Genomic DNA, 16,092 nt, shown 5'->3' with positions numbered 1-16,092 from the left:
TTGTCACTTTGCCCTTTTCAAGTCAGATGTGAATGTGTGCCAGCTCATTCCACCTTTCATCTGGATCAGTCCCAGTCTCCTTTGCCTCCWTGGGGCAGGTGTGACCTGCAGTGGTACCTGAGATAGAACTTCAGTGAGCTGGTAATGGTCTTGATGTCCCAATCCCCACTCTGGAGATCCACATCCCCAGGGCATTTTGGATCTGGAAGGAGAATGAAAAGGTTTTAGAATAAAGTTCATTCAGAGTTTGCTAATAAATATTCTGCTTGGTGTGGGGATTTCCCCTTGAGACACACAAAGCCACCACAGCGCACAAAGAGAACTCCTGATTCCCATGGCTGGGAAAAGCAGAACAACAGCACCAGCATCAGGATTTTGGAGAGGCTGGGGAGCAGCGCTAATGAGAGACAAAGAGGGAAGCACAAAGTAAAATTTAGGCAGTGCTGAAAAGTCACTGAGAGCATGTTCTCTATAGTTTGTTTTTTCCCAAGGCTGGCAGAAACAATGCATTTCAACAGGTCCAAGACAAGTTTTCTGACATCCAAAGTAATCTGAACATCAGCTCCCATCCCTCATTTGCAGGTACTCCCCTGAAGGCTGTTCTAGAAGCATTCCCTCTTGCTGCACTGAGAAGGGAGCTCAGGGAAGGCCCAGCAGCATACWGTTTGCTTCTGCCTACCCTCACTGAAAAACCACATAGTGTCTGTGGCGCCAGGAGGTGAAGGATGTGGTTGTAGGATGGGGGGAAGCTGTACTACAGAAGTAAACAGCAGGATTTATTTTTAAAAATAAATAGAACTGGAGGTAAAATATTGAAATCTATCTCCTTGGAGCAGTTAAGGATGAAACCTTGCTGCAGCAGTTATTTCTGTGGTGTTGGACTTCCCACTGTGCATTCATATGCAAGGGGGCGGCAAGCGGTTACCCAGACCCGTGCAGATAAACAAAACAAAAAGCCACTCATTGGTGGGACTCAGAGGAGAAAACCACAGAGCTGCTCACAGGGAGGGTGAGAATCAAGCAGCAATAGAACCTGAGACTCAGCAATGAGTCACAGGCCAGTGGAGCTGGGCAGATGCCTGAAGTCCCAGCTCTGTGAGAATGGGGCACAGCCAGACACCAATGCAAACCAGGGTTTTCGTAAACAACCTCCAGAGTAGAAGCAATAGGAAACAACAGCCAAAGCCTTTGAATGCTGCATTAATATCAGATGTCTGAGCTGGCGTGAGCCCGAGGCACGCAGGCAGCGCGGTGAATGCAATCCCTGCCCTGTGCTCCAGCCTCAGGCGGGGCTGGGAGRATGACCTGGCCTTGGGATGTGGGGATCAACCTCGGGGCTCCCCCAGGAGGCTCACAGGTGACCAGGAGGTGAGGGTACGATGGYCTCAGCCAGGGCCCAGCTGTCCCAGCAGAGCATACAAAGCCTGTCCCCAGCTGCCAAGCTTGTATGGCAGACAGATCCAGCTACAGGAAGGCTCGCGGCAGGAGYACATCCACTGACTTCTTTACATTGACTCCTTAAAATATACACCACACACAGTGAAGTATCCTCATCCTTCCAGGAAACAACCTTACTCTAGGGTGGAGGGCTCCCTGCAAAGGCCACCTTTCCAGTCCAGCTCATCGTGATATCCCAGGAGAGAAGGGGAGCATGAGCCTCAGATGGGCCACAACAATCAAAACCCACGATGGACATTTCTCACTGTGGAACCCGATCCTCTCTGTCCCTCACAAACAACTCAAGAACAGGACAGTGTAATCGCACAGAATAATGAATTCTTACCAAAAAAGGCATTCAGCAACTTCTGCACCTGGATATTGCTGCCAACAGTCCGATACACGCCCTCCGTAGTGATTCCTGCAAGGACAAAGCCAAGAGCGTCAGCCCTTTTGGATCCTGCTAGTGATCCAAAAGCCCCATCTAGTGGAATTATTTTCCTGCTGCGGGCTCTGTCCCATACCCCGGGCTCTGTCCCATATCCCGGGCCCTGTCCCACAGCTTGGGCCCTGTCCCACACTGGTGATGTTCACTGGATTTTTACTGGTGCACGCTGAGTGATATGTGACAGCCCAGAGGACGAGCTGTCATCCTCTCACTTGATTTTATTGCTTCACAGACTGGGGCTGAAGAAGCCTGTAGCCAACCCTCGGCCCCACTGCTGGAACTTTTCTCCTGCACCCCAACAGTGGGTGTGCTCAGGGCCAAAACTGAGAGAACCATGAGTGAAAACAGCATGAAGGTGGAAGTTCAACCCTGACCAACTTTGGTACAGCATTCCAGACCAGGCAGGATTTCTACTCCTCAAGAACATGCGTTTAACTGAAGAACACACATTTCTCAGCTAAAAGCAAAGTCACCCGTGTAAGCGACCAAATCTGTACTGCAGGAACTACAGGGTAACTCAAAGGAGGCACGGCCAGGCCTGTGAGCTCCTCACCTTTTGTCTCCACTGCATTGATGCACTTGCGAACAAACTTGAATCCGACCTCGTTGAGCTCCACTGTTTTGGACAAGGAAGTCGTGTTAGCTGCCTGAGCACTCCAGGAGACCCCTGGGACATCCYCACCCCAACCCAGTCCCTCTCACCACCCAGAGCCACAATGCCCCAGCACACAGAATGTTCACACCTGCACCCACATCCCGTACACCCTCAGGGAAACTGGCATTGTGGACATCCTGACAAGGAGTCACTAGTTCCATGTTCCCCCATTTTATCTCAAATTTATTTTGAATTGCAGCACTGCTCCCTACCCTCTCTCTGTCTTTAGTAATAACAGTGTATATCAGTGTTTAATAATAATAAAAGTGTAAATCATGTGGATTGTGTCTGATAAAGACTTGAATAATCATTTCTAGAGCAAAATATTAATGAATGCCCTTCCCAATCATGAGACTGTGTAATTTCTGCTTATCTTCATCACTAGGATTAAAAAGCAAAACCAATCCAGCTTGATGTGCTGAGGAAAGCTGATCACAGGGCTTGCTCCATTGAGGTGGGGAATCCTATGGGATCTCTGTATTTTCAGCAGGTTGTTTATACTAATTCTGTCTGCTCTGAGCAACAGCAACACCAAGCTCAGATGTATTTTAGTCTTGCCCCAGGAATAAACACAGACCCATTCAGCACTTGATGCTGAGGGCTGTGATACCACTGAAATTCTTACAGGCTCTAATCTGTTACAGAGAGTGTTTATTCTATTCTATTACAGAGAGTGTTTATTTAGTGAAACCCTAATTCACATTCCTCCCAGCGTGTGGTGTGAACATGGCCACACAGCAGGTTTGTGCTCATGCTTCTGGGAATGCTCCCTCCGTGCTCATTAGAGCAGCTGGTTACAGTGCTGATGAAGTGAGCTCTGACACAGAATGCAGGTTTCACCCAGCCAGCAGAGCCCCAGGGTTCCAGGGCTCTGCAGGGTACACCCCACTGCTGAGAAAGGAGGAATGGGACACGGTGGTGGGTGGGAGCTCCAGGAAACTCAATGCCACCCCTACTGCCCTATTACAATCTTTGTTAAGGGACACGTCCTCAGAATCTCTAACTGCGGTTTGGAGGTGCTAACTGTACCTCACATCCCACTACTCCTGGCTAAATAAAAGCTGCTCACTGCAGTTGTGTGCAACTTTTTCTTATCTGGACTCYGTGCCAGCCACTGTGATGCAAGAACAGAAGTGACACTGCTGTCAYGGAGCGGGGACACTGCTACTCAGCAGGAATTGAGGATGAGTGTATCTGCAGGGAACATCCTGCCTAGCCTCCAGGCTATGARAGCCCAAAGAACTGCAACAGAAGTGACTCACTTTCTTCCTGCTTCGTGATGGGACTGTGATAGATCTGAAAAAGGGAGAGGGAATGGGGGAGGGAGAAATAAAAWCATCATCATGATTTGGTATTTATATCTCAAAGAAAATGCAGCAACCCATAAAATCACCCATAGATCACCCATAAATCACTCATAAATCACCCTCAGRTTACCCAGAGGCAATCACAGTCAAAAGGACAATGTCCCATAGAAATGTTATTTTATAATTAGGCAARAACCCATTACTGGCACAATCAAGGAGTTTCTGCTGCCTTCCCACATTCCAGTGGGGCACCTATTGCTAGGGAAATTCTCTGTCCTGTAGGCAAACCACAGGGCTCTGAGCTTTGCTCAGACTGAAAGGAGGAAACACCAGTAGGCACAGAAAGGTGGGAGAACATGGGTGCAGGGTGGGCAGTGCCACCTTTGCAAAGGCTGCTCAGAGCAGGGRCAGACAAAACATCATCTCTGGCAGCTAGTGAGGAGCAGGAATAGGACTGAACCAGCCTTGGAAAGGCTGGCTGCCACAGCCAGGGAACATCCCGAGATCTATGAAACCCAAAATCCCCAGTGGGAGCGGAGGGAACAGCACGGAGCCCATGCGATGGTGCAGCGCTGATCCCGAGCAGCAGCCGCCAGCAGAGGACACTGCTCGGCAGCGCWTTCCAGCTGGGAACAGCTCCAGCGACACTCACCGGCTCCTTCCCGTCCATGGCCTCCATCCACAGCCTTCGGTTGGCTTCAGAGAGTGCCTGCAGCGTGATGGTCCCGGACCTGCATGGAAGTGCCCCAGGGATGGGCAGGGAAAGGAAGAAAAGTTGTTTTTGATAGACAGCAAAGAGGCATTTGCTGCAGGCCCTTGGGGTTTGGGGCCACCAGAYCTAAACCCTCTCACCTTTCATTAGTTTCAATGTCAAAACAAAACCTCTTGTCTATGGAGTCAGTCTTTCTCCTTACACAGGATTTCAGGGTCAGGTCCAAGGTGCCCTAGGAAAGAACACAAAAGCCAAGGTGAGAGGACAGAAACACGAGATTTCGGGCTCCTCAGGCCCCTCAGCTGCAGCCCTGCATGGCACTGTCCAGAGCACATCCTGACATTCCAATGGCATTGTTACCGGGAGCACAGGGGTCCTTCCACCATCAACACAGACAGAGATAAGAGGGTCCAAGTTCCAGGCTTGCTCTAATGTTCTGGACTTCACAGCACTACCCCACACAGCAGCACTCTGCCTCTGCAGTGCTGGACCCCAACAAGCCCAGCAAGGCCAGGACCATGCTCACCCAGGCTCTGGCTCCTAATTTTCATCAGGGCTGACCATTGTACCAATGACCCACACCACCAGTGATCCAAATGGCTTTGCACAAACACTTTGTGGCAAAAGGACAGACGTTTCTGACTCCACCTAGGGCAGATGTGCTCTGGAGAGAGGCTCAGCTCTGGCCCTGGGTGTTTGTGTCCCTGTGCTCTGCAGCAGAGTCAATTCACAATTTGATTGTGGGTTTGTGGCCAGCTGTGATCTGATGGTGCAGACCACCAGAGTCTGGGAAAGGCAATAATTTTTTCAAGCTCTTACTTGCAGTAATGGGCCTTATGAGGCACACTTATGGCTTATGGCATAGACWACAACAAATCTCTCCATACAATAGTTTGGACGTTTCTTTGCCCAGCTCTCTGCCAAGGGCTTGCAAAACATCCATTTTATTTTCCTGCTGCAGTGTGCAGAGCCCTGCCAAAGGCAGCCCATGAGCTCACACACTGGAGCACACACGCCTGGCTGGGAAGGCCCTGGGGACCCGCTCCATGGCAGAGGAGGGCGGGGGACTCAGCTGGAGGCACTGGCTGTGCTCCATCCTCCCACCCCTCCCCTGTCACGCRCAGGGACTGAGGGAACTCCCAGACTTTGGGAAACCAAAGCACTTTGTCAAAGAAGTAGCTACCCAAATTCCTGCCTTACTGCAGTTCGGAGCTGCACTGTTGCCCTCTCCTCTCCCAGCACTGTCCCAGTTTCACAGAACCAGTGCTGAGAGCAGAGATCAMACCACAAATCAGTGCTGGGAGCACACGCTGAGGCAAGGAAATGCTGCATTTGGAAGCAGTAACTCCTGTAGTAAATTGAATCATTCAGGCAATTCAGTGGCTGCCACGGCTCTTGTGCAGCCCAAGCTGTGGCTCCCAGCCCCCCTGCATGGGGAAGGGTCAACATCAGCTGGGCTAGTGAGGCAAAACTTTCACTCCAGACCAAACTTGTGGGTCAGCATTGCCCATTGACACTCATGTCCTATGACTCATGTCTGCTGCCTAATCCTGCAGGGCTCYCAGGGCCACAGTGGAGTGAGACCTTTCCTCACGGGGGTGCCTTTTCCAGGTGACACCAAACTGCCCTGTGCAGGCAGGCAGGGAGGGGAAAGAGCCCATCCCTGTGCTCTGTGGCACCTMCAGGGTCAGCTGTCACAGGAAGGGAGGCTGTGTGTGGGTGGAAGGTGGGCCCAATGGCTGGGTCAGTGTTTGCAGACATTCAACTCACCTGCTTAGCTCCTGGCTTCTGGTCTATGGGTGTCATCCGTAARGTTTTTGCCTCTTTTTCGTACTGGCAGTAATACTTCACCCAGGAGATGCCCAGYGCCCCTGCAGAACACAAGAGAGGCTGGAATCAGGGACAGGGCTGTAGCTAAATGCAGATAGCAAGGCATGGTCAGTGTGGCCTGCGTGTCCTCCCTTCTCTGGGAATGGACACTGACAGTCCCGGGGGACATTTCCCTTGCAAATGTCTCCATGGGAAAGAGCCAGGAGGAGAGGAGATGAAAGGGGGAGGAGATGAAGAGAGAAGCAAGAGAAGGGGAGGAGGAGAGAGGGAGAGAAAAAGAGGAGCACAGGGCAGCAGCTGCCTCCAGCACCCTCCCAACTCACTGCTGGTGAAAGGGCGTTTGTGGGACTCTGGCCACAAGCCAGGCTGGTTTGGCCAAGCCCAGCCAAGACCTACACTGGCAGGATCCTGCATGTCCTGAATGCCTGTTTCACACACCCCACTACTTTCTCCTGCTGTTGAAAACTCARTAATAAAGACAACAGCAGCTTTAAAATACCGCAAAGTTCCTATTTCTATCACACTGGATTTATTGTAATTTTTCTCTGTTTTCTTACCTGAACCCAATTCAACTGGTATTTTTCTGTAATTTGTTTTTAAATTGCAGTTGCCAGGAAGAACAACTTTTTATACCTGATTCATAGGGAAGCATAAACAGAAGCAGCAAATAGCCACTGGCCTGCAGGAGCATGCCACATTTGGGGTCTAAAATTACTGTGTGTGCTTTCTTTTAAAAGCAGGATAAACAGACATACAAATATATGTATAAATAGATTTCTATATATAATTAAAATGAATGCTTACAAAGCTGTCTGTAACCTCAGAGGTCACCGTTTTGCATAGACTTATGTCCCCTGAGCATTCCTGCTGCATGACCACGGAGAGCTACAGCCAAGGTTTGGAAAAGGCTGAATTTGGTTTGATTCTGCTCAGAATAACAGGTTTTGCTCTCAGCAGTTTTACTCAGCACTGGTTCCACCTTGGCTGTGCTCAGCTGCCCTCAGAGGCTGCCAGAGGGAGGCTGGGCAGGACACCAGATTCATCCTGGTAAAACACAGSCAAGGCAGAGTCTGCCAGAGCTCCAGGCTCTGGAGTCATAAATCCCATCTCATCGGAGCACAGGGCAATTAGCCCTGTGCTGTCACAGCTTGTGTCACTTGGAGAAAGCTCTGTSCCACTGCTGACAGAGCTGCCAGCTGAGGCTGCTGGTGCTTCCCCAGGCACCTCAGGCACTGGCAGATGACACCCTGGACATGCCATGCCCTGGCAGCAGTGACATCTGGTGCAGCAGGCCTGGCTGGGCATGGGAGCTGAGTACAGACCACAGCTGGGCTGTGCAGGGCAGCCCAGGTCTGCACGTTTCCAATTGCATCCAGGTACATCCCRAAGCCATTACATTTCTCCTGAGTGTACAGGTAGCCCTCGATGGTTGGCTGCCCAGGCAGCTTGCAGGTTAGAGGTGCTTCCTTCATTCTCTTCTTCAGATCTTCCAGCTCCTCCCGGGTGCTGGAAAAGTGATTCCTTGTCTGGTAACAGAAAAGAAACAGAAGCATATTTTGCACAAAGAGCAAGCTGCAGGTATTTATTCCTAGATATATSTGAGGTGCTCTAGCAGAAATGAATTGTCCCCAAGGCACAAAACATGGAAACCACTCCATAAATCCACATGGGAACTCTGGTTATGAGAACCACTGGGGTCTTAGAGATGACTGAAGAGACACACCATGTGCAGAGATGGTGCTAGAGTGCCACAGCTGGGATGCCATGTATTCCCTTACTTAAAAAACTTCAGCACATTTCAAGGCTGGGTGGAGCAGAGGCACCTGAGCTCCCATTCACACCATTGCTTGGGTAACAACTGTATTCTCCTCCCAAAGGTGTTGATTCCCAAAGGATCATGCTACACTSCTTGGTCTGAAAGAGTCACATCAACATGGGGTACAAAATCAGGCATTTTGATGGAAACATTACTTGGACCAACTAATGAGCCAGCAGCAAAACCAGCSTGGCCCAGATTTATGTCTGTTGTTCCACAGGAAAGAAGGCCAGTCAGGAAAGACTGAGGATAAAGGAAACAGGACCCAGATATTCTACCCCATGAGCATAGTTGGCCAGCAGAGAAGCTTACCAAAGCAAGCAGCAAGCCCGTAGTAAACCAGTACCATTAAGATCAAGGTTAAAGGCCTTCTTAGAGTACAATTTCAATCTCATGGARCTGAAAGAAAATCTCAGGCTTGTTTATGAATGATGCAACAGCTCCTTCCAGAGAAAACAATTTCATAGACCTGTGAACTGTCCTGTGCAGGAGGGCAAAACCCATGTGAACTGAGAAGGAAATAACTGTATCTGCAGCTCCCATAAGGCAAACATGGCCAGACTGCTTGGGTGGAAAGGCCTTGCCATCAGAGGTGTGTAAATACAAATGAAAACAGAAGTCACACAGSAAAGTCCTTCAGCTGGGCAGGGACTCACGTTCTGCAGGCTGAGCTGGAGCTGCTGCTTGTATGGGAGGAAATCCTGCGTCAGCTCCACTGTCAGGTTGTTGTAGGTGAAAAGGCTGTGGAGAAATGCCAGCACCTGCAATGGAGGGGACACGCTGAACTTCTGTATTTATAATTGAAGGGAAAATAGGCAGAGTGTGGGGTTTCAGTAATTACATGTACAATTACTTTTTCCTTACAACTTTGGAATGATGCCAGTCTTGGTATGGCTTATCCACCACAGTGCCCCTAAAGACCAAGCTAGCACCCACACATCTGTCTGACTAAAACACCAAGAATAAAAGATCCTGCAGGGAGACTCAAAGCAGACCTGCAGAGTGCTCATCCACAAGATCCACAGGATCCTACGATCCCATACTCCACTGGAGCCTACACTGGGGCAGAGCTGCCACCCAGGGCAGGGTCCCTGCACTCAGCCAAAAGAAACAGGGCTGAGGTTTCACAGTGCTCCAGCAAGAACCACTATGGCTGTCAAGCTGCAGCAAGCCAAGGGTGCAAGGTTAACTCCTGCCTGTGGGACCAAATCCAGCCTGGTAACTCATCATTCCTGCCATTGCCAGCACATCAGCACATCTGAGCATCAGCCTATGGAGCTGAGAGAAAAGGGAGTTCCTACCGGCTCCACAATACTGAATTTCTTGCTTTCTTGTACTTCCTGGATCTGGTACACGTACTCAAGGGAGGATTCAAAGAAATTGTGTCGCTCTTTGTCCACCTGAAGGTCAGCCTAGAAGAAAGAGRGAAAGGTGGAAAAAGAAAATACGTCACATGTAGTTTGAAAACATTTGACTTGCTTTTGTCTGTCAGCCCACAAATAGTTCTGTCCTCACTAAAAACAGCCTGCCRGGTATCCAGCCTGGCTTTCAACTGGAACATTAGATATTCTTCTAAGTCTGCTCGTTTCTGGCTCCCTTTCATTCAAGGATCCAAAACCTCTGCAAGGACAAGGCTTTCCCAAAGCTCAYTTTTGACTTTAGCACAAGCTTCTTCTACAAACACAATCCTGTGAGGACAAAGCCACTGTCACCACCCTCTTGCCTGACTCCATCTGCATCCCAGAACCACCAATTCTGGACCTGCAGCAGCAGTGGGAGCACACACTGCTCCCAGGGCTCACACTCTGCCTTGCAGAGATGCTCATAGGCTGATCTGACAACTGGTGGGACTGATCCAACCAGACCCCGCTGCTCTGGTGTGGGCTGGAACAGCTGCGTTTCCTTCCTTGCTGCAACGTGCCTGCAGCAGCAGCAGCTGGCAGGAACTCCCCTCTGTCCACCCCCACAGCCACCCAAAAGCACCAGCAGCAAGGCAGGACACCAGGCCAGCAAAAAAAAAAAAAAAAAAACCAGGCCAGCAAAAAAAAAAAAAACAAACCAACAACTGGTTATTTTTCAGCCAGAGTACTTCCCCAGGTGAAAGTGTGGCCAGTCCCCAGCTATGCCACTGCCACTGGTCACTGCCCTAAACCATCACAGTGACAACAAGTAATGACAATGCATAAAGCCACTACCAGCATCCACCAGACACAGAAGAACTATGAACTTGATTTTCCTGGTATCACACAGAGAATCCAGGCTTTGGGTAGGTTTAACTGATTACCAGTTTCAACAGGTTACCGGAAAGGATGATTCCCCTCCCCTTTTTTAAGACATAAAGAAGGTGGTGCTGTTRCTTCTGGACCCATCTCTGAGGAAAATTCCATACACACCTCCTGTAATTGAGATTCCTTCTTTTTGGAAGACAAATGCAAGTGGCGATCCAGCATAGAGTAAAACTTCTCACCATCCTTCTCAAACTTCTTCTTTCTTTCCTGTAGATGCAAGAGGTTGAACCAGAACCAGTTATTGGAATTTTCCAGGTAGGAACATGCAGCAACACCAAGATCCTTTGTGCAATTCTCTATTCCCATGGACAAATCTTGGTGAACCCAGACAGAGAACAGGAGGCCATTGCCCATTTGCTCTGCTTTCACAGCCCCTTGCCTGCCTTGGATACAGTTACACCTCAATACCCAGTCTAGCAATACTCTGTGGCACAAGAAGTATTTTTTCATGCCAACATAATGGAAAAAGTTCCATTGATGAGGTGTTGTTTCCTCTCTCAATCTCTTCAATGTCCAGTAAACTGGAGATGCACTCACACATCAAAACCCTACTCACCATCTGCTGACGTGCTGTTCACACAGCCCAGAAACAACTGGGCAAACACTGCAATGTCAGAGACACGTCAAGGTCAAGAAAAGGTTCATTAGAGTCTGGCAGCTCTCTGTTCTACAGAGTTTATCATTTGTTTCTGAAGAGTACCAGAAGGAAAGCAGAAGCCTGAAAGGTCGACAGGAGGGCAGGAAATCCTCAGCTGAGAGCACGAATGAATGAAAGCAGCAGAGACACTTGAGAAGGAGCCCCCAGGAACAGGCAGGGTGCAGCAGAACTGAGCACCAGGCTGTTGGCTCCTGTCTTGCATTGACTGAGACACTGGTGATCACGAAATCAGAGCAGGGGCCAGATTGACAAATACCCACTTCAGCTAATAACGGAGATACCAGGGATTCCTGGCAGGCAACTAAATTACTACAATCTGGAAATTCCAGCCTAGCAGCAGCCTCAGTGCCAGGTCCAAGTAGTTGAGAGCCTGTGTACACATAGTACAGGTATGTATGGGATGCACAGATTCTCTACCTGGCTTTGGAAAGCTCAAGAAAGTSGAAAGTAGTTAGGAAGTTCCAGCTTCCTGGGGAATCACTGGTATCTTCCAACACCTATCTCCTGAAAGCTCTGAAATYCTGCTCTCCTGCCCCCACTCAGAAATTCACAGATAAGCAAGCACACACCAGTGCCACTACAAACCAGAGCAGATGGACTCTGCTCTGCTAATCCCAGATTCAGACTGCTGGGTATTAGGGATTTTCTTCATGAATTCAGTAGTGACCGCAGCTTCCCCTGCCATGAGGTTTTGCTTCCCCATTCCACTTGCTCAGACTATTCCATCTGTCCGTCGGGGTGCCCTGCAGCAGGATGCCTGCTGGCTCCCAAAACCCCTACCTGGGCTCAGCACAGTTGTCTCCCAATAACAGAAGCCTTCCTGTAGGCTGCCTTCCTGGAAAATGGATTCTCTCCCCACAGGAGTCCTGACATGGCTGTAGTGAAAGCACAAATACCATGGGGAAACAGCACAAGCTCAACTACCCCTGCTTATATATAACTGTCTGGAGCAGGACAGGCTTAGCCCAGCAAACCTTTTTACCTCAGCAATTACATGTCCTGCCCTGCAGACCCTGGAATTACAGGACACCTAAAGGGAAGTGCATCCTCTGGAATCACCCCCTGCCATATCAGATACTGTGACTCCRTGTTAGCAACCTCACTCCTCAGGACAGAGAGGTCCACATCAAATCCAGAGCAGCAGAGAGTCCTCCAAGGGTGAATCCTCATTTAAACAGCTCAGCAACTGCGGGGCTGAGGCCAGGAAGGACTGTCAAAACAAACCACCACCCTCGTGACTAATGCAAACCCAAACCCAGCTCAGCGAAAGCGTCTGCGGAGCAGCAGTTCCCGTGTCTGTAAGGTCACACTCCTGGGCTGTCTGTGCCATTCATGCCCTGTCTAAGGCAGCCAGGAACTCATCTTGTTTTCATTTCCTTAATTATGAGCTCCTGGATGCAGCAGCCTGAAAGCATATGGCTCCTGGCTCATCCCCAGGAGAGGTGACATTGCTGGGGGAGGCTGAGGTGCCCATGCAGATGGCCACAAGAACAAGAACCCATGGAGGAGGCCATCAGCTGTGTGTGGCCATGGTGCCCACATGGATGGCCACAGGAGACCACAGCCTGCAGCCACAGAGAGACCACAAACCACCTGGCAGCAGCTTTGCCACCAGCTCGTGGGCAGCTCCCTGCGGGTCCTGGGGCAGAGGAGTCAGCTCTGCTCAGGGAAGGACTGGTGAAAAGGAAGGAAAATGGGGAAGCAAAAATGGGAAAGAATGGAGCTCCWTCTGCAGCAGGAGCTGGGMAGGCAGACTGCAACTCCTTCAGGGAGTGCCTCCTCCTCTGCCAGCGCCCATGGTAGGCTGGGGCACGTGGAGCACTGAGCTCTTTCTGGGGATTGAAGGGACTGGGAATGATGTCCAAGATGGGCCCATGTACAACAGGACCACAGTGCAGCATGGCATTTCRGGCCACTAAGAGGGAGCTTGCCAATCATTCCCACTCTGGCTAATTAGCATAGAACTGAACAGCAGAAGGATGACCTACAAATCCCTCTGAGCTGGCTGCCGAACAGAGCAAACCAAGACAAAAAAAAAAAAGCCCCACAAAAAATCACCCAGACTGAAGCACAATCTGGAAACACGAGCACAAATTAGTTCCTCATGAATATTCAGCAAAGGGCAGCACCACGTTTCTGTTAAGGTTTGCCAGGTCCAAGAGGCACCCATCTTCCTTTCTTGCTCACTGGGAGCAACCAAGTGGATTCACCCCAGCAGAGGCCGGAGGGTGCTCTACAAAAACCTCACGCTGGTATTTTTGCTTTACCCAGGAATGAGCAGGAGCCCTCAGGAAAGCACTGTSTGCCTGCTGTGGCAGGTGATCCAGCAGCAGCTTTGGCTGCTCTGCATGTGCTGGTCCTACACATGCTGGGTCCTTATGAGGCATCAGCAGTTAATTAAAAAACAGATTTCTAAAAAGTCAAATTGAGAGGTGTAGAAAGAGCAGTTCCATCAAACCACACTCACTGCATCCTGGTTTTTCTCCCCTCACCCACTGGTTTCTCTCAAATGCTCCTGAGGCCTTGCTCCCACAGAGATGAAAGCAAGTAGAAGTTACGATCCTCCCTTCCTTTTAAAATTATAATTAATGAAATTAATAATAGAATTAACTAAATTCTTTTAGGAATRTTATCTCCTATGGAAGAACATTTGACAAATACTGCAGCTATTCAGTATTCCTCTCACCCTTACAGTAAATCCAAACAAGCTTTTCCTCCTGACTTTTCTGGTTTGCTTTGTGTTTTTTTTAAAAAAGCCATCTCCTTCCAAGTGAAATTGGAACTAAGCTTTTCCTATTCAAATCCTCCTCGACTCAGTAAGTATAGCCAGGCTCTTCCCAAAGTGTCCCAGCCCCACAGTGTGGAAGCTGAGCCCCAGGGCTATGGAGAGGGAGGCTTGGGGCCTCCATATGCGCCAGCTCCTTTCCACACTCACCCTGTGAGTGCCAGGGCTGGGAAATGGGTCAGCTCAGAGCGTCCCTTTGATCTGTGAAGCGGCACATACACACACTGACAGCACGTCTTGGGGACAGCAGTGACCCTACAGGGCTGAGGCAGGAGGGAGTGGCTGGAGRGGGTCCCAGTGGCAGCCTGGGGCTGCCCTGTGTGGGAGCACCCTCCCGAGGAGACTCCATTCGCGCCGGCAGAASGGGTGAATGCAGACTCAGATGTGTTGGTCAGACCGCCTGGCGGTGCTCCAGCCAGAGGCATCACAAAGCCCYGATTCAAGGGCTCTTCCTATTTGGCTCCAGCAGCTCGCGAAGGGAACAGAAAACATCTCACAGAAGGCGACGCTGCCAAAATAAGGAAACTAAGCAGAGGGCACAAACTCCCTGTGTCATGTCTCCAGCCTGTTTCACAGCCTGGCCCCAGCCTCTGCCCCTGGTGCAGACCAGGAAGGGCCCACGGGGCGATGCCAGGCCCAGCAGCAATGGGGGGAACCCACACTGACAGAGCCCCAYTGTGAGGAGCCTCATTTGTACTTCACACCTTCTGACCCGGGGACGCATGGCAGGCTGGCAGGTGAAGCAAGGCTCAGTGCCCGAGGTGGTACCTGAGGGTACAGCCCAGCAGTGGTGAGGCACAGGAGCATCAAAGCTGAGGACAAGTGGCTGGGCTCGCTCCCACTCACACCCTCTGAAGGCTTTGGGRTGGCACTGGGGACAGTGGTATCTTCCTGAGCACCCCTGTGGGCACACCGGGATCCTGGCACGGTGCAAGGTGCTGCCCTGTGAGCTCTTGCCTGGGGCACTTGAGTTGAGCCACAGCACAGCGCTCTTCCCACCCGGCACCTCTGCAGCTCATGTTCCTCACACAAAACAAAACCCAAAACCAAACCACAAGGACTGAGCCACCTGCRACAACTCYCTGCCCTCTGCCACCTCTCCAGCTRCTCTGAGCAGTGTCCTGCCACTGTCACCACCCAACGCCTCCACCTGGAGCGCCCTGCCTGTCTGCAGGGACTGAGGAGGGGCTGCAGGTGCTCAGTCCCCCCTGGTACCAGGGATATGGCCCCAGCCCCGCTGAGCCCTGTGCTGCCCACTGGGCACGGCCACTCTGGAGCAGGACACGGGCACATGGCCCTGGGTGGAGGCAGCTCAGCTCTCGGGGCACAGCGCACTCTGGGCTCCGGGCAAAGTGACCCTTACACACCTTAAGGGCTCTCTGGGCAGAAACAGCTCGAGGGACACGAGAGCAGGGGCTGAGGGCAGTGCCTCTGCCATGCTCATGGCTGCAGCTCCTCAGAGGGCTCCACACACCAGCCCTCAGGGCATGGCAAAGGGCAGGGGGGCCATCGAGTATCTCGTCTCAAACCCTGTATTTATTAAACGTCAAAGCCTCCAGATGGGCTGGGCTGAATCCAAGCCCCAAATGCTCTCCAAAACATCTCCATTTCGGAGCTGGGTCAGAGCCAGCCCCATTTTAAGCTGCCACTGAGTAACGTRGAACCTGGTCTTCTTGATAGTAGACAAGGGAAAAATGATCTTTTGTGCTCCACATGTGCAGAATTTGCTTTTTATAGCTTGTTTCTTTAAAAGTTTGGTCCATCTGAAAGACTCATTAGACGCTTTCACGTAAATATTTCATAACAAAAGCCCTRTGACTATAATCAGGTTCTGCCTGCYGGCCTCTGCAGCTTTCCCTCCTTCCCTTTTTCCCTCCTTCCCTTCCTCCCTCCCACTCCACTGCACACTACTCTGCAGAAAGTGTTTTATTCTCAATAGCACTGAATGAACAAAGGGGAAAGAGAGAAAGCAGAGAGGAGGATCTCCTGGTTGAAACAAGCACTCCTTGCTCAGGACGGAGGCGGTGCTGGAATCAGGCCAGGAGAGAGCCCAAAGAACTCAGGAAAAGATTTTGGAGCCTCTTATGATTGAAAAATCAGACTAAAAGTCACAGCAYGAACCCTCATGCCAACAGCTGAAAGCCAGCATTGAACAG

The 16,092-nt window shown here is 50.7% G+C and overlaps 1 protein-coding gene across 2 annotated transcripts in view; it reads right to left on the bottom strand.

Moving 5' to 3' along the window:
- The window catches only part of OPHN1 (oligophrenin 1), a 51,795-nt gene that overhangs the window by 15,453 nt on the left and 20,250 nt on the right, over nt 1–16,092 (bottom strand). For both annotated transcript variants that reach the window (XM_057381015.1, XM_057381014.1), the window contains exons 5-15: nt 10,599–10,700; nt 9,507–9,617; nt 8,862–8,966; nt 7,786–7,915; nt 6,330–6,430; nt 4,700–4,791; nt 4,500–4,578; nt 3,803–3,836; nt 2,439–2,501; nt 1,784–1,858; nt 118–202 (exon numbers count right to left, since the gene is read on the bottom strand). In XM_057381015.1, coding sequence (XP_057236998.1) covers nt 118–202; nt 1,784–1,858; nt 2,439–2,501; nt 3,803–3,836; nt 4,500–4,578; nt 4,700–4,791; nt 6,330–6,430; nt 7,786–7,915; nt 8,862–8,966; nt 9,507–9,617; nt 10,599–10,700 — 977 coding nt within the window. The remainder of the gene's footprint in view (nt 1–117; nt 203–1,783; nt 1,859–2,438; nt 2,502–3,802; nt 3,837–4,499; nt 4,579–4,699; nt 4,792–6,329; nt 6,431–7,785; nt 7,916–8,861; nt 8,967–9,506; nt 9,618–10,598; nt 10,701–16,092) is intronic.

Source organism: Malurus melanocephalus, unplaced genomic scaffold (genome assembly GCF_030028575.1).
Source record: "Malurus melanocephalus ecotype Western Australia unplaced genomic scaffold, MMel_1.1 scaffold_486, whole genome shotgun sequence".
NCBI lineage: Eukaryota > Metazoa > Chordata > Aves > Passeriformes > Maluridae > Malurus > Malurus melanocephalus.
This window is presented reverse-complemented; position numbering and strand designations above follow the sequence as displayed.